This window comes from Callorhinus ursinus, unplaced genomic scaffold, assembly GCF_003265705.2.
Source record: "Callorhinus ursinus isolate GAN/ISIS: 27379988/994484 unplaced genomic scaffold, GSC_fseal_2.0 scaffold101, whole genome shotgun sequence".
NCBI lineage: Eukaryota > Metazoa > Chordata > Mammalia > Carnivora > Otariidae > Callorhinus > Callorhinus ursinus.
Window position 1 is genome coordinate 464,120 of NW_027397163.1, and position 25,772 is coordinate 489,891.

At 46.9% G+C, this 25,772-nt stretch overlaps 1 protein-coding gene across 1 annotated transcript; it reads right to left on the bottom strand.

Moving 5' to 3' along the window:
* Positions 1-13,761: 13,761 nt before the first annotated feature.
* Positions 13,762-25,410, bottom strand: DPRX (divergent-paired related homeobox). The gene is given in 5 exon segments (XM_025849226.2): positions 13,762-14,557; positions 15,463-15,617; positions 21,060-21,129; positions 24,662-24,806; positions 25,175-25,410. Coding segments are annotated over 5 exon segments (960 nt in total). The 3' UTR covers positions 13,762-14,203.
* Positions 25,411-25,772: the final 362 nt, after the last annotated feature.

Here is a 25,772-nt window from a genome sequence, read left to right on the forward strand (position 1 = left end):
GCAATGGCCTAATTCTATTTTTTCAAATGGCTAACCAGACATCCTAGCATCATTTGTTTATTTTTTTTTAAAGATTTTATTTATTCATCTGAGACACAGAGATACAGAGAGAGAGAGAGCATGAGCAGGGAGAGAGGCAGAGGGAGAGGGAGAAGCAGGCTCCTCGCTGAGCCAGGAGCCCGATGTGGGGCTCGATCCCAGGACCCCGGGATCATGACCTAAGCCAAAGGCAGACGCTTAACCATCTGAGCCACCCAGGCACCCCCTAGCATCATTTGTTTAAAAGCTCACATCTGGGTGTTGGGAAAACTTACAGCCACATGCAAAAGAATGAAATTGGACCGCTATTTTACACCATCTACAAAAATGAACTCAGCATGGATTAATGACCTGAAACCATAAAACTCCTAGATGAAAGCAGGGGGTCAGCGCCTTGACATCGTCTTGCCAAGAATTTTACTGGATTTGACACCAAGAGCAAAGGCAACAAAAGCAAAAACAAACAAAACTACATCAAATTAGAAAGCTGCTCACAGCAAAGGGAGCCAACAACAAAATGAGAAGGCAATGTACCAAATGCAGCAAATATTTCTAAAGCATACGGAGAACTCATATAGATCAATAGCGAGAAAAGCTAAAAAGAAAGAGAAAAAGAAAAAAAGAAATAAAACCCAGTCTAATTAAAAAATGGGAAGTGAATCTGAATAGATATTTTCCCTAAGAAAACACACAGTTGGCCAAGAGGTCCATGAAAAGGTGCTCAACATCACTCATCATCAGGGAAATACAAATCAAGAAACCACAGCAAGATAGCACCTCACACCTGTTAGCGTGAATGGTGGTTATCAGACAAGAAATAGGGACTGTTGGTGAGAAGGTGGATAAAAAGGAACCCTCGTGCACTGTTGGTGGGAATGCAAACCTGTGCAGCCATTGTGAAAAGCAGTATGGAGTTTCCTGAAAAAATTAAAAATAGAACTACCCAACGGTCCAGCAATTCTACTTCTGGGAATATATCTGAATGGAAGGAAAACACTATCTCATAGAGTATCTGCACACCCATGTTCACTGCAGCATTATTTACATTAGCTGAGACACAGAAACAACCTATGTGACCACTGAGGGACAAATGGATAAAGAAAATGTGGTCCTGGGGCGCCTGGGTGGCTTAGTCGTTAAGCGTCTGCCTTCGGCTCAGGTCATGATCCTGGGCTCCTGGGATCGAGCCCCGCATCGGGCTCCCTGCTCCGCGGGAAGCCTGCTTCTCCCTCTGCCACTCCCCCTGCTTGTGTTCCCTCTCTTGCTGTCTCTGTCTGTCTTAAAAAAAAAAAAAGAAAATGTGGTCTATGCCCATAACGGTATGTTATTCAGCTATAAAAAAGGAAATTCTGCCATTTGCAACAACATTGGTAGACCTTGAGGGACTTATGCCAACTGGAAGAAGTCAAACAAAGATGGATAGCCTATGACTTTACTTATCTGTGGCATCTAAAAAAAACCCTGAATGCCTAGATACAAACAGAATAGTGGTTAACAGAAGCAGTAGGGGGTCGGTGGGGGAGGAACTGGATGAAGATGGTCAAAAGGTACAAACTTTTAGCCATAAAATAAGTAAGTCCTGGGGCGCCTGGGTGGCTCAGTCAGTTGAGCGTCTAAGACTCTTGATTTCGGCTCAGATCATGATCTCAGGGTTGTGAGATCGAGCCCCATGTCAGGCTCTGCGCTCAACGGGGAGCCTGCTTGTCCTTCTCTCTCTGCTCCTCGCCCTGCCTGCTCTCTCTAAAATAAATAAATAAATAGGGCGCCTGGGTGGCTCAGTTGGTTAAGCGACTGCCTTTGGCTCAGGTCATGATCCTGGAGTCCCGGGATCGAGTCCCGCATCGGGCTCCCTGCTCGGCGGGGGTCTGCTTCTCCCTCTGACCTTCTTCCCTCTCGTGCTCTCTATCTCTCATTCTCTCTCTCTCTCAAATAAATAAATAAAATCTTTAAAAAAAAATAAAATCTTTAAAAAAATAAATAAAATCTTAAAAAAAAAAAAAGCAAGTCCTGGGATGTAACGTACAGCATGGTGACTATAATTTATTTTATTTTATTTTTTTAAAATCACTATCTGTTTTTATTTTTTATTTTATTTTTATTTCATTTTATTTTATTTAAGATTTTATTTATTTGACAGAGACAGAGATAGTGAGAGCAGGAACACAAGCAGGGGGAGCGGGCGAGGGAGGAGCAGGCTTCCCACAGAGCAGGGAGCCCAATGCAGGGCTCGATCCCAGGACCCTGGGATCATGACCTGAGCCAAAGGCAGACGCTTAACGACTGAGCCACCCAGGCGCCTGGTGACTATAATTTACAATGCTGCATGGTATATTTGAAAATTGCTAAGAGAATAAATCCTAAAAGTTCTCATTACAAGGAAAAACATTTTTCATAATTATAAAAAAAAAGATACAAGGCCACATTTGCTTCTGTGATTTCAGATGAGGCTTTTATCCTACAACTAAATATCCTTGCATGTTTCTATTCCACAGCCTGTCTTCCTCTGTACGCACCAGTACCACACCATGTTCTATGAAAAGTCTGCTCCCCCTTTTATTTCTTACCGATTTTATTTATTTGTCAGAGAGTGAGCAAGCACAAGCAGGGGGAGCAGCAGGCAGAGGGAGAAGCAGGTTCCCTGTCAAGCAAGGAGCCTGATGCTGGACTGGATCCCAGGACCCCGGGATCATGACCCGAGCCGAAGGCGGATGCTTAACCGACTGCGCCACCCAGGCGTCCCAGTCTGGTCGCTTCTAATAGCTTTTTTCCCTCAGTGTTTCCCTTGCTATTTCAATGAGCAAGTTATGGGGTGCCGATAATACCTGGACAACATTTGCATGTCTCCAATGCAGCTTTAATATGCTGGAGATAGATCCAGAAAAGGAAAAAAAAAATCATGTTCTCAGGTTAATTAGAAGGCAGAGAATGGCCAAACTTCAAATTACAGGCAAGAAGAAGAAAAAAGAACACATCTGAATCCCCAAACGTTCCCTTCTGAGCCTTTGGTCCAGGAAAAAAATGCACGGAGGAGATAAAAGAAAAGGTCCACCCTAATTGTGAAAATGCAAAGTGCCCCAGCTGTTCAGTATCTGGAGTACAGGAAGGGACTTATACATCAGCGTGCATCCAGATGGTTTTCTCAGGATTCAGCGCATCTGGGGGAGAAGCAGGGTCCAATGGAAGGAAGACCAGTTCTTCAGAGATTAAATCTGGGAGGGGGAAAAAGCAGCAGAGGGAAAGCATTAGGGTCCCGCAGAACAAATAGAATTAAACAAAATCATCAGAGGATATAGAAACCCTTCCCCGTGAATCAGAATCTAGTGAAGAAACTGTCCTTTGCTGGACTGACAGAATGGGGCAGGGGGTGTAGGGAGGTAGCATTTCAGAAACTACATCCACAAACTGAGAGGAAAAAGGAGTCTTTATAAAATGCATACTTATCAAAGATGATAAAAATTTGACTTTATAAAACATATACTATGTAACAATAAAATTTAAAACATGCTTATGAGTCAGTAGGACAAAATTAAAGAGTTGTCATTTTTTTAGATTAGCCAAAGAAAATAACATAATCACATCTCAGAAGGGGCGCCTGGCTGGTTCAGTCAGTAGAGCAGGGGACTCTTGATCTCAGGATTGTGAGTTCAAGCCCCATGTGGGGCATAGAGATTACATTTGTTTGTTTGTTTGTTTGTTAAGATTTATTTATTTCAGAGAAGGAGAGAAAGAGAGAGGAGGGGAGGGGCTTGAAGGGAGAGGAAGAGAAACTCAAGCAGACTCCACACTGAGCGCGGAGCCCGACGCAGGGTTCGATCTCACGACCCTGAGATCACGACCTGAGCTGAAACCGAGAGTTGGACGCTTAACTGACCCTGCCACCCAGGCGCCCCAAGATTACTTAAAGAGAGAGAGAGAGATCTATTCACCAGTAACAATTAAGGGGGAAAAAGAGGTTTAAGGCTCTCTGTACAAATCTGCAAATAATCTTCGAGGTCATTCTGCATAAAGTGGTAAACTTTTACGGGGGGGCATTAAATATTTGACAATACAGGGAGATATAACATGCCCATGAATGCAAAAGTCTAATGAGAAGCAGCTTCTTCCAAATTCATTTGTAAACTCTGAACAATTCTGATCGGAATGTTAACTAGGCTTTCTTGAGGTGGGTGGGTGGGGACTTGCTGAAGTTTTGCCCAAAAATCACATAAAAGAATAATATGTAAGAAATTCTCAAGTATTCTAAAATGTATATGAAAATATTTTGAAAGCCAAGAAGCAAGGGACCGGTCTGTCCGTCCTTCAGAAAGGATAAAAACGATCAAAGGCTCATAAATGGTGTGGGCTGATCAGGGCTAGAGGGTAGAGTATGGACCTGGGGTAGCCTACTGGAGAGGAATCTAGAAGGATTTTTTTTTTTTAAAGACTTTACTTTTAAGTAATCTCTACACCCAATGTGGGACTCAAACTTACAACCCCAAGATCAAGAGTCACATGGTCTACCCACTGAGCCAGCCAGGAGCCCCTAGAAGGACTTTTTCAAATTAATTACATATTTAAAACACAACCAAGTAGCCAGGGTCCTGGAAATGGACAGGGGAGGAAATCTCCAAATGTTTTTGGAAATTGGGAGAGTTGTCTGTGGTGGGGAGGAAAATGAGACAGGATGGGCATAAAAACCAGTAACAGAGATGGAATCAGCCCCCCAGAATGTCAGCAGAGAGCAGGGCGTTTGTCTGGGGAGAAGACCACCCAGGGAGATGCCCCCGGGTGTCTGAGCGATGCCCTAGCACAACCTGGGGTTCCATAGAGGGTCTGGTGTCTAACTGAACACAGTGCAGTGTTAACCCCAGGCACCACTCGGTGTTACAGACAACACAAGAAATACTCCACCATAGTTCACCTACCTCACTCAGGTGACCTTCTTGGGGAGAGGGGTCCCGGAGGCAAGGAGAACGCAGGACAAAGTCCCTTGAGACCTCCTGACTCCCTGGTGGAAGACAGCCACCATGTGGGGTAGCCTGAACATGCACGTGGGGTGGCAGGCAAAAAGAGGGGTGTAAACAGGAGGGGAACCTTGTGTCTGGGCTAGTCCTGGTTGGAGCTCTGACCCCACTGCTTCATGGGGTCTGGTGCGCCCGCTGGCGCCAGAATTCCTGGTTCGGTGCAGGGCTGCAGGGTGCAGAGCTCTGAGTGGGGGCCATCAAGGCAGCGGTGCATGGGGACCCAGTCCACTAGTGGGGTTTGGAGAGGGCCTGAGGGAGGTGCGTGTGGGCAAAGATACCCATCCCGGTGTAGAAGCCGGAAGACACCGCAGAAGAACCCAATTCCGAGGTCGGAACAGACGAGCAGAAGAAATCAAATTGAGCGCCATGCCAACTGCACGAGCTCCGACCTCTCAACAAGCTCTAGGTTCCAGGGGCCAGAGAGAGGCCCGGAGTTGGTGTGTGTCAGGCAGGGGACCGGCCTTGAGGGTGTCAGGGGAGTGGGGGGGTCAGGAGACTGAGGGGCTGGCAGACAGGGGTGGCGGAGGAGACACGCGCGGACAAGGCGAGGGACGGTGAGGGGCGTCCAGGGGGTGTGTGTGGGGAGACACGTGCAGCTGCTGAGAATGTCTGCATCACGACTGCCACCTGTCCCTGGGGTCGCAGGGGAGGTGTCCCTGGGGTCGCAGGGGAGGTGGCGTCGGTGGGACGGGGGGGGGGCAGAGCAGGCCTGCACCGGAAAAGCGCCCCCCTTGGCTGGCGACCGGACATCTGGGGGCAGGGAAACGCATGAGGAGACGGTCGGGGCGGCGCGTGGAGACGGCCCCACGGACACTGGGGGCCAGGGGGGCGTGTGTGTGGGTGGGGATGGGCGGGAGCAGCGCTGGGGCCTTGGCGCACCGCCAGGACACGCGCGCACGCACACGATGAGCCTGGCGGGAAACCGGCCTCCCCCGGACGCAGGTGCAGGCGGGCGCTGTGGAGCTGGGCAGGCGAGCGGGCTGTCGAGGGGGCTGGCGTCAGAGGCCTGTCAGGGGTGCCGAGGGCCTGGGGACCCCGGCCCTGCGGACGTCGGCGTGGAGACGCACGACCGGCCGAGGGCCCTGCTTTGAGGACAAGGCGCGCGGACCTCGGGGGTGTAGGGACAGACAGCAGAGACTGCAGTTAGCATGTCTGTCCACCTTCTGTGCTCTGGCCCGGTCCTCCTGGCTTTGCTGCCGCTGATGTTCTTGCTCTGGCTCTTTTGTGCTTAGACCAAATCTGGGGAGGAGAGAGAACATGTGAGTCAGGGTGAGTGAGTATGGAAAGGGTCCTCGGGGCAGCGCCCATGTTTCCCAGGACAGAAGCTGCCTTCCCCAAGAATCGCAGAGCAGCTCCACCTCTTCCTCTGGATCCAGCTAGGGGCCTAGTGTCCAACTCCAGCTGTTACTCAAGTTCCAGAAGGAAGGCATGGAGGAGGTATGAGCCTCGGGGTGGTACAGAGGCCCGCTGGGTCCCAGGGGTGTCCTGGTGAGGCTGGCGTCGTGTTGGAAGGCTAGAACACCACAGCTCTTTCCCCAAGGGGCTCTGTGGTTAGGGAAATTGGGTGGGTCTGGGTAGATAGGTCGTGCCTCTGAGATTAATGGAATGGGATTGACAGAGCCCTCTACGTTTTTCTGGTGGTGTTTCTGGACACCTATTTTTATCGGAATAAAAACCTGGAGGACCTTGTCTCCGCAGACCTTACTTACATGATCGTGCAGAATGAGTTTTAAAGATTTCTTTTTCTATCTTTTTAAAAGATTTTATTTGAGAGAGGGAGAGAGAGAGAATTTGAGTGGATGGGGGATGACCTGAGCCGAAGGCAGACGCTTAACCAACTGAGCCACTCAGGTGCCCCTAAAGATTTCTTTAAATATTCAGTCTTGAGAAAGAAGGAAATCCCGCCATTTGTGAAAACGTGGATAAACCTGGATGGCATTACGCTAAGTGAGACAAACCAGACAGAGAAAAACCTACTGTAAGACCTCACTTATATGTGGAGTCTGGAAATGTCCAACTCCTAGAACCAGCCAGTAGAATGGTGGTTGCAGAGTGGAGTGGGAAATGGAGGATGTTGGTCAAAGGATACAGACTTCTTCTAACTGTAAGATGAATGAGTTCTGGGGATGTAATATACAGCATGGTGAGGACAGTTAATACTAGTACATTGATTGTGTAACTGAAATCTGCAAAGAGAGTACATCCACATGGAAACTATGTGAGGTGGTGGACGGGTTAATTAGTTTGATAGTGGTGGTCATTTCTTTTTTAAGATTTTATTTATTCATTTGAGACAGAGAGAGAGAGTACGTGAGCAGGGGGAGAGGCAGAGGGAGAGGGAGAAGCAGGCTTCCCGCTGAGGCAGGAGCCTGATGTGGGGCTCGATCCAGGACCCCGGGACCATGACCTGAGCCGAAGGCAGACACCCAACCATTTGAGCCACCCAGGTGCTCCCGGTCATTCCTTTTTTTATGGGGGAGAGGGAGAGAGAGAACCCCAGACAGGGGCGGGGCTTGATCTCACAACCCTGAGATCATGACCTGAGCTGAAACCAAGACGCTTAGCCTGCTGAGCCACCCAGGTTCCCCACTGTGATCATTTCACAGTGTGTACAGATATCAAACCATCATGCTATACACCTTAAGTACACACGATTTAAAATTTGTCAATTGGACCTCCTTAAAGCTGGGGAAAAATACCGACAGTTCTTAAGTTGGGGGTTGGATAGGCGTGCAGACGTAACTCCTTAGCTGGTCTTAGGTGAACCATGGCTGTTGGCTGGGCTGTGCCCTCGCTGTCCTAGGAAGGAGGGAAACAGACCAGGGAAACTGAGTCGCCACGCCAGATCCACCATCAGCCCTCCCTTCCTCCTGGGGCCAGAGACCAGGAGACCCTAGAACCTAGGACGTGCACAGTGTGCATTGTCCAACCAAACCCTGTTCACTTCAGCTCTAGCCCTTGTCTTTGCTCTGGGTGCCCTGCAGTAGGGTGGAGCCTTGCCCAAACCATGCAGCCTGTCTGCCTCCAATTCTAGTGGGAGGAGAAGAGTATGAGCCAGCCATATCTAGACACCGTCCTTCCCACCTCGCTGCACTTAAAACTCCTGTAACAGATTTATAAACCAGCCACCGTTTCTGTTCCCAGTTTCTGATTAGGAAGTTGAGGCAGAGAAGTTAACATAACAAGATGAGGAAGGACCATAAGAAATGAGAGATAATGATTCCTTCCCAGTCTCATTTATACTTTGATAGACGCCCTATCAGGAGATAAGTGTCCTCAACCCCTCTAGATAGGATAACTAACGCATCCTAATTTGCTGGGGGGCGGCGGCGCCTCTTGGTTTTAGCACAGAAAAGGGCTGCATTTGGAAAACCTCTTAGGCGCAAACTGGGAACAGTGGGTCACCCAGGTTCTAGACCAAAGCCTGGCAGATTTTCTTGTTTCTTCTTGGCCTGCTGTGTGGCCAGTGAGGGAAGACCGGTTTTTGCATTTTGTAGAGGTTTAGAGGAGGGTGAACTGGGAGTGTGAGGGCAGGGGTGGGGGTGAGGTAGGCGTGCAGTTGAGGGTGGGGTCTGGGTGAGGGTTAAGGGAAGGGTGGAGGCGGTGATGAGGGCAGGGTGGGGACAGACTGGGGGCTGAGGAGGGCGAAGAAAGGGACAAGAATATCGGACAGATCGCACAGGGCAGAGAAAGCTTAAAATACTTACCATCTGACTGGTTAAGAGTTGGAGCCCCGGCTGAGGGCGGGTGCGGGCAACGGAGGGTTGAACGGAAGCCCGAGCAGCTCAGACTCACGGGAAGGATGGGAGAGCTTTCCTGCTGGGGGTGCGCCCGGAGCCACAGAACCGCCGTGATGGCCTTCGGACGGGGCAGGTGTCCTTGAGGACTGGATGGCACGCGAGTGGCCTATGGGACAGACGGGCTGTTGGCTTTTTAAGATTTTATTTATTTGACAGACAGCAAGAGAGGGAACACAAGCAGGGGGAGTGGAGAGGGAGAAGCAGGCTTCCCGCGGAGCAGGGAGCCCGACGTGGGGCTCGATCCCAGGACCCCGGGACCCTGAGATCACGACCTGGGCTGAAGGCAGACGCCCCTTGTGACTCCTTTAAGGGGCAGCACGGACAGAGCCCGAGGAGTCCAGCACCCGCCAGTTCCTTGTCCTTGGATCAAGGTCACCTTCCTGAGCTTTAGTTCCTCTTGGTGTGGGGGGTGTTAATAGGTGCTTCTCATTGAGATCCACACCGTCCTTCTGTTGTCAGCCCAGAGTAAGCTGTTCCAAGTCGGTCCTGCCAGTGAGGATCATGATTCCCATTTATCAGCTGAGAAAGTTCGGTAAAGAGGGCTTAAGCCCTGCGTGAGGGGTGCTGGACTCAGATACAGGCACTGCTCTTGTCATGAGACCACTGGCCTGCTGGGAGCCTCGGGTACCCAGGCCCGAGTCCGCCAGCCCCCGGTTCACGGCCCACACCTAGCCAGACTTTTTTCCATCCTTAACCCTCCCCAGTCCTGGTCACCCTGATGACTTGCTCTGTGAATTTCCCCCTCTCTCCAGACTACCCGATAAACCCGGTTCAAACACAGCAATTGTTACAGGATTTTCTTGGTCACGCCACTTCAAAGAATGAAGAGGTAGGCCAGACAACCAGAGTGGTGGGCAGCAAAGCAATTGTACAAACCTGCTGAAGACGGAGTGGACCCAGAGGGGTTACCACTAGAGGTTCTCAGTCTAGGGGTTTTTATGGGCATGTTGACCGGCTGTTTTAATCTGATTAACCCTCCCTGCGCCTGTCATCCAATCAGATTTTTGTCATCTATGTAACACGTGGGAAAGGGTGGAGGGTTCATGAGGTGGTGCAAAATCCTTTCAAGGGTGGTTTCCTCTTAGGGTGGGGCCCCATGTCCCTGCCTGCCTGCCTTCCAACTAGCCTTCATCAGCGGGTGCGAGCGATCAGGGAGGTGAGGATGGGTCTGGAAATGGAGAGACAGTGCACATAGAATGGTAAGGAAGCTCCCTTAGGCGTCACCATTTCTACCGAAAGGGCAGAGAGGAAGGGACGGTCCGTGGGAAGAGAATTTGGGGCAATAGGAAAAACCTGGACAGAGCTTGGTATACCTGTGAAGCTAAGTGAAAACATGGGTGGCCTGTATCTTAACGAGAGCTTCTGAGGGTTCCCAGTACCTGTTAGTGTGTGTCTGTGCGTGTGCACACAGACACACACTCACATATGTAACACACACCCGGAGCGGTTTCAGAAGCTCTCCAGGTGACTCCCATCATCAGGCAGTTTGGGGAAGACTGCATTAGAAGGTGGTAGAAAGGGATGGAGCAGGATTTGATGCAAAAGAAAGGCTCTCATTCTGAGGATGCTAGGAAACCATTCTTTCCTTCCTTTCTAGAATATTCCTTGAAAACTTACTTTGTGACATTCTATTTCCTGTGTGAATTCTACGGCCTCATCAATTATTACTGTTAGTGATAAGTGACGAGGAGAAGTTCTTACAAGCAGAAGCAATCTAGGAATTGTGGAAGGAACGATTGAATCTGTTTCCATGCATTTAAGCCCTGACACACATTACTTGCATACTGATTTAAACAACCAGCTTTGGGAGCACTTTCTGCCCACGGGTCCTGTCCCTGTGCTTTGATAAAACCACCTTTTTGCACCAAAACAAAAAACAAAACCAAAAACCCACACTAGCTTTAAGAAGTTGCTTTGGGGACCATCAGGGAAATCTGAAAATCATCTGGCATTAGGTTTACCAAGGGCTGTTTCTATTTTTATTTTTTTTAAAGATTTTATTTATTTGACAGAGAGAGACACGGCGAGAGCAGGAACACAAGCAGGGGGAGCGGGAGAGGGAGAAGCAGGCTTCCCGCGGAGCACGGAGCCCGATGCGGGGCTCGATCCCAGGACCCTGGGACCATGACCTGAGCCGAAGGCAGACGCTTAACGACTGAGCCACCCAGGCGCCCCTAATTTTTTTTTAAGTAAACTGTACACCCAGTATGGGGTTCGAACTCATCACCCTGAGATCAAGAGTAACATTCTCTACTGACTGAGCCACCCAGGCGTCCCTACCAAGGGTTCTTTTTACTGTCCTCACTTTAACATGAATGAGTCTCACCAGTGAGAGGGTGAGTGAAAGAAGCCACACACACACAGACACACATGAGTTCCCATGTTGTGGTTCGGTTTTTTGCGAGTTCAGCCACAGGCAAAGCACGCAGTGAGTGGAGATGAACAGTGGCTCCATCTGGGCTGATGGAGAGAACATCTGAGCACACAGTTTATGCAGACGCCTACAATAGGGTAAGCAAATCCCTACAGTGGAGACGGTCTCCTCCACTCATCATTTACCGGGGGTTAGAAGGCAGGATGCAAAGCCCAGCGTCGGGTCTCCAAGTGTTCCCAGCCTTGGGGCTTCGAGAAGCTTCTGGCACTGAGCCCCCCAACCCCAGGGGTCCTAGCCTTGCACCCACCTGGTGGGCTCCAGCCTTAGCCCTCCCCTCTAGCTCACCATAGGGACTTCCTCTGGGGATGTCTCTGATTCTTCTCAAGAGGTGCATCTCTCTGGATCCTTCAGGCGTGGGTGTGTCCCTTGACTTTGGACCGTCGTTTAAATAGCGCCCACTTCTGGGGACGGCACTTCTTCCATTCCTGCAGTCTGGGCTTTGCAAACTCCTCAGGTGTTCCTTATCACATCAGCAGCTTTGGGCCATGCCGGGCTGGCAGGTGGTGGGAGGGGCTCAGTTATAAGAAAGGACTCTTATCTGAAGGCACTAAAAAGCCACTCATTGCCTCCACCAATCTCCCTCTCCTCCTGTTTTTCTTTCAAAAACATTTCGAAAACCTGCTTGGTGGCAGGCTCTGTTCTACGAACTGGGGTAGGACGGAACGCGGAAGGGAGCTCCTGCTCATGGTCAGCTTGCACTCTGGAGTGAGGTCCCAGGCAATCAGGGGGTACCTGCGCTCGAAGAACATATAAAAATCTGTGGGTTCCAAATGAAACTGAAAAAAAAAACCCCCGAAAAAGAATAATTGAACTCATTGTTCATCATTGGAATAAACAAGGATGTAGAGTTCTTTATTCTGACCAAGAAAGAATTAAGTTTTGGGGGCGCCTGGGTGGCTCAGTCAGTTGAGTGACTGCCTTTGGCTCAGGTCACAATCTCAGGGTCCTGGGATTGAGCCCCACGGGCTTCCTGCTCAGTGGGGAGCCTATTTCTCCCTCTCCCTCTGCCTCTCTCCCCGGCGTGGGCACTTGCTTTCTCTCTCCCAAATAAATCTTAAAAAAAAAAAAGGAAGAATTAAGTTTTTTTTTTTAAGATTTTATTTATTTATTTGACAGAGAGAGACAGCGAGAGAGGGAACACAAGCAGGGGGAGCGGGAGAGGGAGAAGCAGGCTTCCCGCGGAGCGGGGAGCCCGACATGGGGCTCGATCCCAGGACCCTGGGACCATGACCTGAGCCGAAGGCAGTCGCTTAACCAACTGAGCCACCCAGGCGCCCAAGAATTAAGTTTTTAACCGGTAGTTCTGTATGGATTCTACTTCTCCATCAGCTATCATTATTTGTGTTAATGAGAAATGTCCCACAAGTAGAAGTATCTCTCTGCTGATTGTGGGAGGAGTGGCAGAATTATTTAACACCCCAATTATCTAAATAATTATGGGTACCCTATGTGATTGGTGAGAGGGACCTATTTGGCTTTTTCTGGTCGGGCCTATGGTGAAAGTGAGGGTAGTGGCAAACATTAGGAAACCTCTCTGTCATTGACCTGGTCCTGGTGGCTTGGGGCCCTTGTGGGCTGATGGCTACAGAGGTTATGAGTCAGAGTTCTCTTCTCAGCTCTGTCCTGGCTCCTGTCCACTTTCATAGCCAGTCTGTCAGGCTGTCCCTGAGCTTCTCAGCCTGGCACTATGGACACTTTGGGCGGGGTAACTGTTTGTGGCAGGGGGACCGACCTGTGAATTGTGAGATGCTCAGCATCCTTTTGGATACATGCCAGAGGGTGCCGCTCCTTCCCCGTGGGACAACCCAAAATGTCTCCTGCCAGATGTCACCCCACCCCTGGTTGGGAACCACTGTGTTAGACCAGGAGTCCTTATGTTAACCCTGTGCTGTCCACAATATGCATGGACTTCATTTATAACACGTAAGTGATGGAAGCCACATGGAAGGGTTCCTGCAGAATGTTTCAGTCATGTGGAATTTCTGATCGGGCAAAAAATCCAAAGCAGCCGTTCCTTCCGGGGTGGGGGGGGGTGCCATAGAGGGCTTAGGAGAGCACACTGTGGAAGAACACACACCGTGGGATGAGGCACATGACAATGCCTGCTGGAATGGTTGTCTCTGGCGGGAAGACAATGAGAGGGGGGAAGACTGTAATCCTAAAGCCACATCTGCCCCAGGAGGGGAGCACACACTGTATTCTCTTCTGACAAAAAAAAAATCTTAAAAAAAAAAATAGAGGAGATGAAAAAAAAAGAAATTGGAGGATTAGGGGAATGGAGGTATTTGGGTGATCAGGACATAAAATGATGCCTGGGGAAGTGACCAAAAAAAAAAAAAAAAAAAGAAAAACTAGAAAGTAGAAAAATAAGCCAACTGCCCACTTACGGACATTGACTAAGTCTTTTTAGCTGAACAATGGTGAAGAAAAAAAATCAAGATGAAGGAGGAAAAAAAAAACCCAAACTGTCCTTAGTAGTCTCATTGTATATATTTATTGAGATATAATTTAAAAGTTGTCTCCAGCTTTACTGAGATATAAGTGTAAGGTGTATGATGTGTTGATTTGATACATTTATATATTGCAAAATGGTTACTGCCAGTGGCATTAGCTGATGCTTCCGTCCTGTCACATGATTTTTTTTTTGTGGTGTATGTTATACAATATTACAGTTCTGTGTCTTTGGATGAATTTATACATGCAGGTTCCTGCCATCTGAATTACAACATGAAACATCCCCATCGCAATAGTTTGTTGAGCGACTCTTGCCACTCAGTTCCACCCCACGGGCACTTGTGGGTCTTTTTTTTTTTCCACGAAGCCCGTTTCTGAAATGCCTCCATGTTGCGTAGATCCTGACTCTGTCTCTTGTCTGGAATCATTGAGAATCGTTACAGTAGGTGACCTTTTGTGTCTGGCTTTGCTCACTAAGTTCTTTGTGGAGATGAAGAACCCAAAGAATTAGCAGTGAAGCTTGTGGAAAGAATTTGGGATTCCGTAATGGGACATAGGGAGTAGATGTTAGGATCTCGGCAGCAGCCGAAATGGACTATTTTGTGGCCAGAAGGATGGTCTGAGAGAGCCTTAAAATTGGAGCATATGCTGAGTTGGAAGGAAGGTATGGGGTGATCTGTATAAACGAGGGAAGCAGGGTAGGCACCATCGGGGGCTCCTGGAGCGGCATCCGTGGGTCTCTTGGAAGAGCTGGCCTTGACTTCCGCCCCAGCTAATTGCTGTTGTTTGGCTTTCTTGACTTTTGCTCTGTGGTTCTTGAGCCAAACCTAAGGAGGCAAGAGGAACAGTGGGTTGATGAATGCAAATGAGGCTCCAGATGTTTTCATTTTACCTGAGACCGTGGCTACTGCTCGGTGAGAACAGTTAGCTCCACTTTTCTGCCACTTAGATCCTTTTGCTGGACACTCTCCCAGCCTACGCCCAGGAGGGAGTGGAAACGAGGGGTGATGGGGACAGAGTGATGCAGGGATCAGAACCCCCAGAGCAGGAGAGACTGAGGTCAGCACACTTAGGCTCACGGCCAGGTCGGATCTGCAACTGTAATTTTGTATGGCCCATGAACTAAGAACAGGTTTTTTGGTTGTTTTTCCCCCCACAAGGTTTTTATTTATTAAAGTAACATCTACACCTACCCAGTGGGGCTCGAACTCATGACCCTGAGATCAAGAGTCATGTGCTCTTCTGACGGAGCCAGCCAGGTGCCCCAAAGGACAGGTTTTACATTTTTAAATGGTTGAGGGGAAGAAATAAAACCCACAATAAGAATATTTGGGACAGGTGAAAGTTATATGAACTTCAAATGTGTGTCCATAAAATTTTATAGGGATGTAGCAGGTACACCCATTTCTCTGCATATGGTTGATGCCCGCAGAGTTGAATGATTTTTGGCGGAGACCATATGGCCCACAAATCCTAAAATATTTCCTGCCTGGCCCTTTACAGGAAAAGTTTGCTGATCCTTGCTCTTGGGGGTCAGGGAGAGGGTTTTAGGGTAGGAGGCTGGGTCTTTGGAGTCTTGGGGACTGGAGTGGTATGAAGCTTCAGGAATTGTCCCAGGGTCTCTGACCCAGGAGTCTGGGTCTTTGGAGTCTTGGGGACTGGAGTGGCATGAAGCTTCAGGAATTGTCTTCTGGGGAGGTGGCATGGCAGGGTGGGGCTCTGATTTTCCAACCTGCAGTACGGTGGGATGTATCTCCCGTTTCGAGGCCATTTCTTTCTGAAGGCTGGGAGCGGGGTATGGGTTCTTGCTGAACAAGAATTCTAAATCTGCCAGTTGTTTCTCAGTGAACATGGTTCATTTCCTTTGTGAATGTTTCTGACCCTTTCCTGGGAAGGAGAGAAGGGCACGGATGAGGTGCTAAAAGAGTTCCTTCGTCAAAAACCAGAACTCCCCTCCCTCTCCACAGAGGTCAAGCTTGGCTGTCAAGTGATGACGATACCGAGATACTTAGGCATGGCCTGGATGACTTTCCTGCCAGGTTTCCTAAGCCTTATTTTGTTGCTCCTCCATCTCTTCAGCATAGAAAAGGGTTATGTATTTATTTATTTAAGGTATTTAAAAGATTTTTAAGTAATCTCTATATCCAACCTGGGGCTTGAACTTAAAACCCTGAGATCAAGAGTCGCATGGTGTGCCGACTAAACTAGCCAAGTGCCACAGGAAAGGGTTATTTAAATAAGGACCCCTTGTGTGTCCACTCTTAGATTCTGTGTGTGTGTGTGTGTGTGTGGTGGGGAGAGGGGTATAAGGGAAATCTCTGTACCTTATGCTCAGTTTTGCTGTGAAGCTAAAACTGCTCCAAAAATAGTGCATTAATAGTAATAAATCATTGCTGTCATAGATATCATTTAGTGAGGACCTACATATACACAAACCAAAAGTGTTAAAGTACAGTACATTATGTAGTGCTAAGTACTCTTATAGAGAAAAAAATTAGGGGCAGGGCATAAGGAATTTGTGTAAGGGGGTTTTAGTTTTAATGACCTATGAGTGAAGGTCTTTCTGGAGGAGGTGAGGGAGTGAGCCATGTGCTTATCTGCAGGAAGGGAAGTGCAGAATCCCTGAGGAACAATAAAGAGATGAATATTATTGCATAGGGGAGGAGCACTTCCATCCAACATGGTACCCGACTTGGTCTGGGTATCCTATAAGAGTACAGAAAATGCCATGGGATGTTGCTTCTGAGCTTATAAAAGTATCTGTGCCTTCTGTCTTGGACACTTTCCCTCTTTTGGATCACTTGCTTCAGGGGAAACCATATTGACTGACCATCCCTACGGCAAGGCCCTCTTGGCAAGGACCTGAGGTCTAAAGTCAGGGAGGAACCGACGCCCCTAGCCAACCACGTTGTGAATGAGCCATCTTGGAAGTGGATCGATCGTCCAGGCTCAGTTCAGCCTTAGCTGACTGCATTCCTTGTTGACGGCTTGCTGGCAACCCCATGAGACCCTGAACTGACATATCATAAACTCCATATTTAAAGTATGCAATCTCAGTACATTTTATGTGTATCCTGACACACTCAAGAAGTCATCTCCACAATCAAGATGATGCTTATACCCATCTAATCCTGTTGCCTCTCATCCTTTTCAAAGTCATCCACCTGATTTTCTCAGGTCAGTGTGGACTTGACTCCCTTCCAGTTAAGGACAATAAGGAAAGATAAAGAAATAAGGAACAGGAAAAAGGAAAAGATGAATATAGGCCAATTTCACTTAGGAACATAGTTTCAAAAGTCCTTAAACTATGTGAATTGAACCCAACATTGTTTTAAAGTAAATATATCAAGAGCAAGTAAGTTTTATCTCAGAAGGGAAAGGATATTTCGTATCAGAAAGAAAAATATCAGAAAATTCACCATGTTAATAAATCAAGGCATAAAAATAATATAATTATCATGATCGATGCAAAATTTTTTTTCTGTGAAGATTCACCACCTATTTATGATTTTAAAAAGCAAAACTGGACAAACGTAGGAAACTATTTTCAGATGTGCAGGGCTGTGATCCCCGAGATAAGGGAAATTTTATGAAAATCTTAGGAGCCAGCTTGATTATTTATATTTATAGGACACTATATCCAGCAATGGCAGAAGTTGTATTCTTTCCAGTGCATATGGTTCATTCATCCGGAGAGAGTGTATGCTGTGCCGCAAATCAAGTCTCAGGACATTTTAAATGATTTAAGTCATCCAAAATATGTTCTCTGAAAATAGTGGAGTTAAGATAGAAATATGTAACAAAATAACATCTCTCCCCCGGTGTCTGGAGATTAAACACATTTCTGAATCAAACATGCGACAAAGAAGAAATCAAATGGTGTTGGATCAACTGGATATCCATATGGGAAAAAAAAAATGAACCTCACCCTCATCTTAAGCCATATGCAAAAATGAATTCCAGGAAGATTTCAGACACAAATATAAAGTCTAACTCTAAAACTTCTGGGAGAAAACTTCAGAGAAAACTTTGGGTCAGGCAAAGCTGTCAAGAACACAAAGCATAAAAGTAAAAATGGATGAATTGGGTTTATCAGAAATAAAACGTTTGTTCTTCAACAGACCGCCTTAAGGAAATGGAGAGCACATAATGGAAGAAAATACTCATAACACGTGTATCAGACAAATTTGTGTCCAGAATATACAAATAATCCTATGACCTCACAATTCTACTCCTAGATATACACCTAGTTATGTAAGAGAAGTAAAAAAAAAATCCATAAAAGGCTTATAGTATATGAATTTCCTACCAGTTTATTCATAGTAGCCCAAAATTTGGGGGGGGAAAAATCCCATATTCATCAGCAAGTAATGGCTAGCCAAATTGTGTTTTATTCCTCTAATAGAATAGCACTCACCTATTAAAAAGAAGCTACTGCTACATACAACACAAATGTATCCCCAAAACATGCTGAGCCAAAGAAGGCAGGTACAAAAGAGCCTATACTCTATATGTTGATTTTACATGCAATCCTAGGCAGGCAAAAGTAATAATCTGTAGGGGCAAGAAAGCAGATCAGATAGTGCTTGGGGCTAGTGGTGGAGGTGTTGTGTTGTGTTGTGGTTGGGATAGGGGTGGGGAATGATGACCACACTGGGATGTGAACTTTTTTAGGGTGATGGAGATGTTGTGTTTCCACTGGGATGGTGATTCATAGGCATACACATTTGTCAAAACTTACTGAATTGTACAATTAAAATGGGTAGACTCTATTATAAATTACACATCAATAGAGTTGGGGTTTTTTTTAACCTGGAAAAGAAAATCTTAACAAATCAAGGAGTAAAACATCTTGCTACACTTTGAAAGTTATATACCAAATCCCTCTGGCAAACATTATATACCTAATGGAAAAAACACGTGCATTTCTTTTTAGCGTCAGGAGCATGAAAGAGATATTTATAAGCACCCTGACAGTGTAATGTAGTTCCACTAGAAGGAAAGGAAAAATGTATTAAGATCAGAAGGGAAGAGATAAAATGGATCTTTGTAGGTAATATGATTATTTACTAAAAAATCCCATCAGAATCAACAGGCGGGCTTTTAGAACCATTGAAGAGTTAAGCAATTTTGCTAGTTAAAACACCTACAGCATTTCTCTGTACAAGCCATGTTCAACTTGAAATAAAAGTGAAGAAGAAAAAACGACATTCACAAAAGCAACCCAAGACTCCAAGATATCTAAGGATGAAATTAACCAAGAGGACATAAGACCCCAGGGGCCTGAGTGAGAAAGTCACAGCTTAAAACCGTGATACTTACCTGATACTTACCTGATACTTACTTACAAAACCGTGATACTTTTGGATACTTACCTTTATGACCTCTGACTAGGGAAGGATTTCGAAATTAGACACAACATGAGCAAACCATGAAAGAGAAAAGGATACATTTGACTACCTTATAATTAAGAAATTTTATTCAAAGTTTCCTTAAGGGAGTGATTCCAACTGGGAAGAAGATCTTTGTAATAAGTAGAACTAGCAAAATTATCTTAGCTGTGGTCTCGTGAGTGAAACCAGACTTGTGAATCTGTGAGAAAAAGGTAGGAGGTTCCTCAAAAAAATAAAAATAGAACTGCCATATGATCTAGCTGTTGCACTTCTGCGAATATATCTGAGGGAAACAAACGCTATGTCAAAAAGAAGTCTGCACCCCTGGGTTCACTGCAGCCTTATTCACAATGGCCAAGACATGGAAACAACCTGTTGACAGCTACATGGATACAGAAGGTATATGAATATAAATATTTATATACATTCATCAGTGGAATGGAGTCTTCATCCAAGAGAAAGAAGGAAATCCCGCCGTTTGCAACAACATGGATGGATCTTGAGGGCATTATGTTAAGTGAAATAAATCAGAAAGACAAATACTGTATGGTACCACTTACACGTGGGATCTAAAAAAGGTGACCTTGTAGAAACAGAATGGTGGTTCCCAGGCACAGGGGGTGGTGGGTGGGTTGGGGAGACCCTCTTATAGGGTACAAACTTGCAACTAATAGATAAGTAAGTCCTGGAGATCAAATGCCCAGTACAGTGATTACAGTCAACAGTACTCTAGTATAAACTGCAAAATTGCTAAGTGACTAGATCTGAAATGTTCTCACCACAAAAAGAAAAGGGTAATTATGTGTTGTGATAGAGGTGTTCCTAAGAGGTGGTGGTCATCATATCAAATGTGTAAACATATCAAATCAGTGCATTGTACAACACAATGTTGTATGTCCATTATTTCATTCCTCAAAAACAAACAAATCCAAAGCCTCACTGCATACCAGGCACTTTTCTAAGTGCTTTGTGAATATTAATGACTCAATTCTCATTGTTCCCCATGTGGTTGGTACAGATGTGTAAACTGAGGCACCGGGAGACTAAGTGATGGGTTTGAGGCTGTGCTCTGCTCCGTCTCTCGAGAACCAGTGGCCAACACATACTTACTAGTGCGGTTTATTGCACTGGGCTCCAGTGTTTATGACAGAGAGTCCTAGCGTTTCTGTTTACCTGCTGTGTGTGGCTTTGGCGCAAGCATATCATCTCCCTCAACGTTCTCTGTAAAATTGAGACTTTCGTCTGTAACCGCTTTATTATTTTAAAAAATATTTTATTTGTGGGCGCCTGGGTGGCTCAGTCGTTAAGTGTCTGCCTTCGGCTCGGGTCATGATCCCAGGGTCCTGGGATCGAGCCCCGCATCGGGCTCCCTGCTCGGCGGGAAGCCTGCTTCTCCCTCTCCCACTCCCCCTGCTTGTGTTCCTGCTCTCGCTATCTCTCTGTCAAATAAATAAATAAAATCTTTAAAAATATTTTATTTGTAAGTAATCTCTACACCAATGTGGGGCTGGAACTCACGACCCTGAGATCAAGAGTCATATACGCTGCACCACCGACTGAGCCAGCCAGGCGCCCCTGGTTGTAACCACTTTAAAAGATTTTAATGGTTGGTTGTGCCTGAAAGTGGTTTAGCACAAGCCCGGGGAATCAAGTAAATGCTTGATGAAATGAGGAGATTTCCAGAAATCTTAACCAGACTGCTCGGTTAAGCCTCCATTCTTTGACTTAATCATCCCAGTAGGCATCAGAGGCCCCATTTCTGAAGGATCAGCGGAAATGTGAGACAGCTAACAAGGGGAAGATTTGCAATTCAAAGACAGAATTGGGTTTCCCTCTACTGGGTTTGCCCTTGGAGGACAGCCTCGTCTCTACTACCCGAGTCAGCTGCTCTCCACGCCTTCACATAATGTCCTTCAGTTCCCATCCCTCGGCTTACCTTTAGGAAGGTCCCCTGTGCCTGCCATCCCATCTAGCTGGATCCCCATGCTCTGGTCCTGTGTCAAGAGCTGGCAAAGGTGGCATGGAGACTTAAATATATTCCTCGGCAGCCAGCCACACCCCAGTCCCACCCCTCCGCCTCCCCCCACCCCCTGGCCAATCCATTAATCTGATCCCTGGGTCCTCAAGCCCCTGGTTGTCTGCTATTTGTCTGATGTGAAGTCCACACCCAGCAGCGTCATCGTTACCTGGGAACTTGCTCAATGCAGAATCTTCGCCTATTGGTCAAAGGGTGCGAACTTCCCGTTATAAGATGAACAAGTTCTGGTAATTATTTTTTTTAATTTTATTTGTTTTTGAGAGAGAGAGAATGACAGAGAGAGAGAGAATGAGAGGGGGGAGGGTCAGAGGGAGAAGCAGACTCCCCGCCGAGCAGGGAGCCCGATGCGGGACTCGATCCCGGGACTCCAGGATCATGACCTGAGCCGAAGGCATGACCTTAAAAGGTTAAGGCAGTCGCTTAACCAACTGAGCCACCCAGGCGCCCAAGTTCTGGTAATCTAAAGTACCGCATGGTGACTAGAGCTAAAAATGCTGTATTATAGACTTGATAGTTGCTGAATGAGTAGATCTTAAATGTTCCCACCACAAAAAAAGAAATGGTAAGTATGTGACAGGATGGAGGGCTTAGCTACTATCCATGGCTAAGGAGTCACGTTGCAACTTTTCGAAACTTATACACGGGTTAGAGCGCATCTCAATGAAACCGGAAACAAAGGCTGATTTTGCAGAGCTGCCAAGTCTGAGTCTGCCTTTCCCAAGAGCGCAGGTGATCTGAGTGCACCATAGAGACCGAGGAGCATCGCCGTACCTCAGATCAGTGCGTCTGTGCAGGAGGGAGCTCAGGATCACCCGGAGCCCTTGCTGAAACACAGGTTGCTGGGGCCTGAGGATTATGTTACCTGAAGAGCTCCCAGGTGATGGTGCTCGATGATGGGGACTGGTTAGGTGGCTGTCAATAACAGAGTCACTCTGGTAGCATGCGGAGTGGTTAGGATATGCCTGACATTGTTCTAAGCACCTACATGTTCGAATTTATTTAACCACTTAATCTCATTTTACAGATGAGGAAACCGATAAAAAAGGAAATTTAATTGACTTGGCCAATGTCCCATAACCAGTAAGTGGCAGAGGTGGTATTTTCCCAGGCCATCTTGCTTTGGTTACCCTGCTTTAGCCAGTGAGGTGCTATTGCCCCTAAATCGAGTTGGGGGAGCCGAGGGGACCCACAAGTAAGCAAAGAACAGTGATTTAACACGGATAATTGCATAGAAAGAAACATGCTAAAATAAAGGGGCTAACGATGCGTTAGAAGTAGTGCTTCTCGCTGTGAACTGTGTAAGACTGATGAATCACAGACCTGTACCCCTGATACAAATATGTTAATAAAAAACAAAAGAAATAGCGTTTCTAGTAAGCCTACTTCTTATAACTAGATTTCTGCCTCCCTTGTGTCTTGGGTTTTGTGTTTTGGACCAGAAAGCATCCAATCAATTGACCTATCCTCTCAAAAAAAAAAAAAATGGCATGATGAGATATGATGACCAGACAATGAGAAATAATCATCATCATTATCATCAGATAATCAGCCTCATCTCCTGTTAACCAGATTAGCAAATAATGTATCTGAGAGGCAGTGAATACGTCTTTAGTGGTGAATGAGACACACCGAGCCATAGTTTATAAGCCATAATTTTTCATCTTCTGGTAGTGTCAAACTGGTTTTATTTTATTTATTTATTTTTCTGAAGATTTTATTTATCTGAGAGAGAGAGACACAGAGAGAGTGGGAACACAAGCAGGGGGAGTGGGAGAGGGAGAAGCAGGCTTCCCGCTGAGCAGGGAGCCCGATGTGGGGCTCAATCCCAGGACCCTGGGACCATGACCTGAGCCGAAGGCAGATGCTCAACCTACTGAGCCACCCAGGTGCCCTCAAACCAATTTTAAAAGAGCCACCATTCTGCTTTGTTTTTCTGGATTTACGTATTGAGGGTATTTCGCATAAATGGGATCATACGCCATGTGACCTCTTGTGTCCCAGCTTTCACTGAGCATACTGTTTTCAAGGGGGATCCTTCATTTCCTTTTGTGGCTGAATTATACTCCATTGCACGGATCTGCCATAATTTGTTTCTTTATTCATCTGTTGATGGATGGGCTGGGGCCAGAGGGAATGGGCAGGAACTGCTTAATGAGCACAGGGATTATTTTGGGGTCGTGAAAGCATTTTGAAACTAGGTACAGGTGGTTGCACTAAATGCTGCTAATTGTGAACTTTAAAACGGTTAACTTGGAGGCACCTGGGTGGCTTAGTCAATTAAATGTCCGCCTTCGGCTCAGGTCAGGATCCCCGGGTCCTGGGATCGAGCCCCGAGTCGGGCTCCCTGCTCAGAGGGGAGTTTGCTTGTCCCTCTTCCTCTGCCTTCCCCCCTCCACCTCGTGCTCTCTTTCAAATAAATAAAATCTTTAAAATAAAACGGTTAATTTTACTTAAGTGCAGTTCACCTCAATAAAAAAAAAAGCCACTAAGAAATTGTCACATAGGGGTGCCTGGCTGGCTCAGTTGGAGTGTGCGGCTCGATCTCGGGGTCGTGAGTTTGAGCCCCAAGTCAGGTGTAGAGATTACTTAAATAAATAAAGCTTAAAAAAAAAAGTGTCACATAAAGTCCAGTTACCGGAGGTGCAAAAGCTTGCTTTCCCTCAAGTGGCTACCATCAGTCCAATCAAAGGGGCTAAACCCATAGCTTGCTTGTTTCTGTCTTTGGAGACAATTTCCTCCCTCTCTTGGGAAAGGAGCAACTGTTCTAGGTTGGCCTCAGGAGAACCCAAATGCTACAGAAAACTTGCTTTTATTTTTTAAAGGAAAGGGGCACCTGACTGGCTCAGTCAGAAGAGCATGCAGCTCTTGATCTCAGGGTGGTGAATTTGAGCCCCACGTTGGCTGTAGAGATAAGCAAAAAAAAGATAAACTCAAAAGGAAGATAATCTTTATATTCCAAGCCTTTCTTGAAGTAGCTCACTCTTTTCAGAGGTTTCCCTGCATTTATTTATTTATTTCACTTCATATTTTATATTCTGTTTGTTTTATTTTATCTTGAATTTAATATTTTATTTACTGTATTTTATATTTTTAAAAATTTCACTTGTATTTTAATGTCATATGTGATTTATTTACGGGTACTTTATTGATGGCAGTGACAAGGTGGCAAACCCTAAGCCCCTCCCCCGCTCCAGGGTGTCTGGGATGGAAACTGTGAAGGATGGAGATTTCTCTGTGTGTTGGGGGATTGAACTGGGGCAAGGACTTCCCAGCAGCCGAGGGCCTCTGTCTTCCTTTTGAGCTCTTGCTAGGGCCAGTGGTCTGGGGCTCTGACGCCTTGGAGGCCACACTATACTCAAATTCGTTGTCGTACCAGGAAATGAATGAGCTTAACAGGTGCCAGACGCCACAGCAGAGGTGGAGGAGTGGGTGTCCCTTTTAAAGACGCAGGAGACAAGCTGGTCCTCTGTGTAACCCAGAATGCCCCTGAGGGGGCTCACCGATGCTGACTCCACCACTTTCTGGATGTCTTCACGTTGAACAGCTTTCTTCAGACGGCAGGTCAGATCCAGGACCCACGACAGCTGGCCATGAACGAGCTTCGCATTCAGCTCAGGGGTGACCCTGCCAACAGTCTTGGCAGTGCTGGCAGAAGCAGGGAGGATATTCTGGGAAGCCCTTTGCTCATTATGCACCACAGCTTCCTAGAGGGGCCCCCCCCACGGTCTCCTGGGTGGGAGAGATGGCACAGACTGTGGCCATGAGTCCCTCCGTGATGCCAGAGTTGTCATGGGTGACCTTGGCCTGGGGGGGGGCCAATGCAGGAGGCATTGCTGACAATCTTCAGGGGGTTTTCCTACTTCTCATGGTTCATGACCATCACAAACATGGGGCATCAGCAGATGGGGCAGAGAGGATGACCCTCTTGGCTCCACACTTCAAGTGAGCCCCAGCCTCCTCCAGGGCAGTGAGGACTCTGGCAGACTCCACAATTTGTTTGGCACCAGATTCACCCCATATGATGCTCTTGATCCTGAAAGATGGAGATGGGCTTTTCATTGATGACAAGCCTTGATTGTGCCATTGAGCGGGCCATGGGTGGAATCACATTGCATATTGTGTAGCCCATGTGGTTGGGGTCAATGAAGGGGTCATTGATGGTGACAGTATCCACCTTGCCAGAGTTAAAAGCAGAGCTGGTGGCCAGACGCCCAATATGGTCAAATCCATTCGCTCTGACCTTCACCATTGTGCGAAAGTCACACATCTCAGAGACGGCTGCTGGTACCACACAAGAAGACTTGGTAGCCTGCCGAATGGGAGGAGCAAAGGGCCTAAATTTTTTAAATTAAATGGTTTCAGAAATTCCACCTGAGTCTGAAAAGGCACCCCCCTCAAGGATAAGTCTGCAGCTTCAGGGGGAGACAGGAAGACATTAATGAAATTGAGTTAGTGGCATTTTCACCTATGGCTGTATATTGTCATCTTCTGCGGAGTTTTAGGGGCTCCACCCCAGGGTCAGTAAACCCAAATCTCTGCAGGTGGGACCTGAGCATAAAGATTTGCATGCAGTCCTCAAATGCTTCTAGAGCCCCGGCAGGACTGGAAATT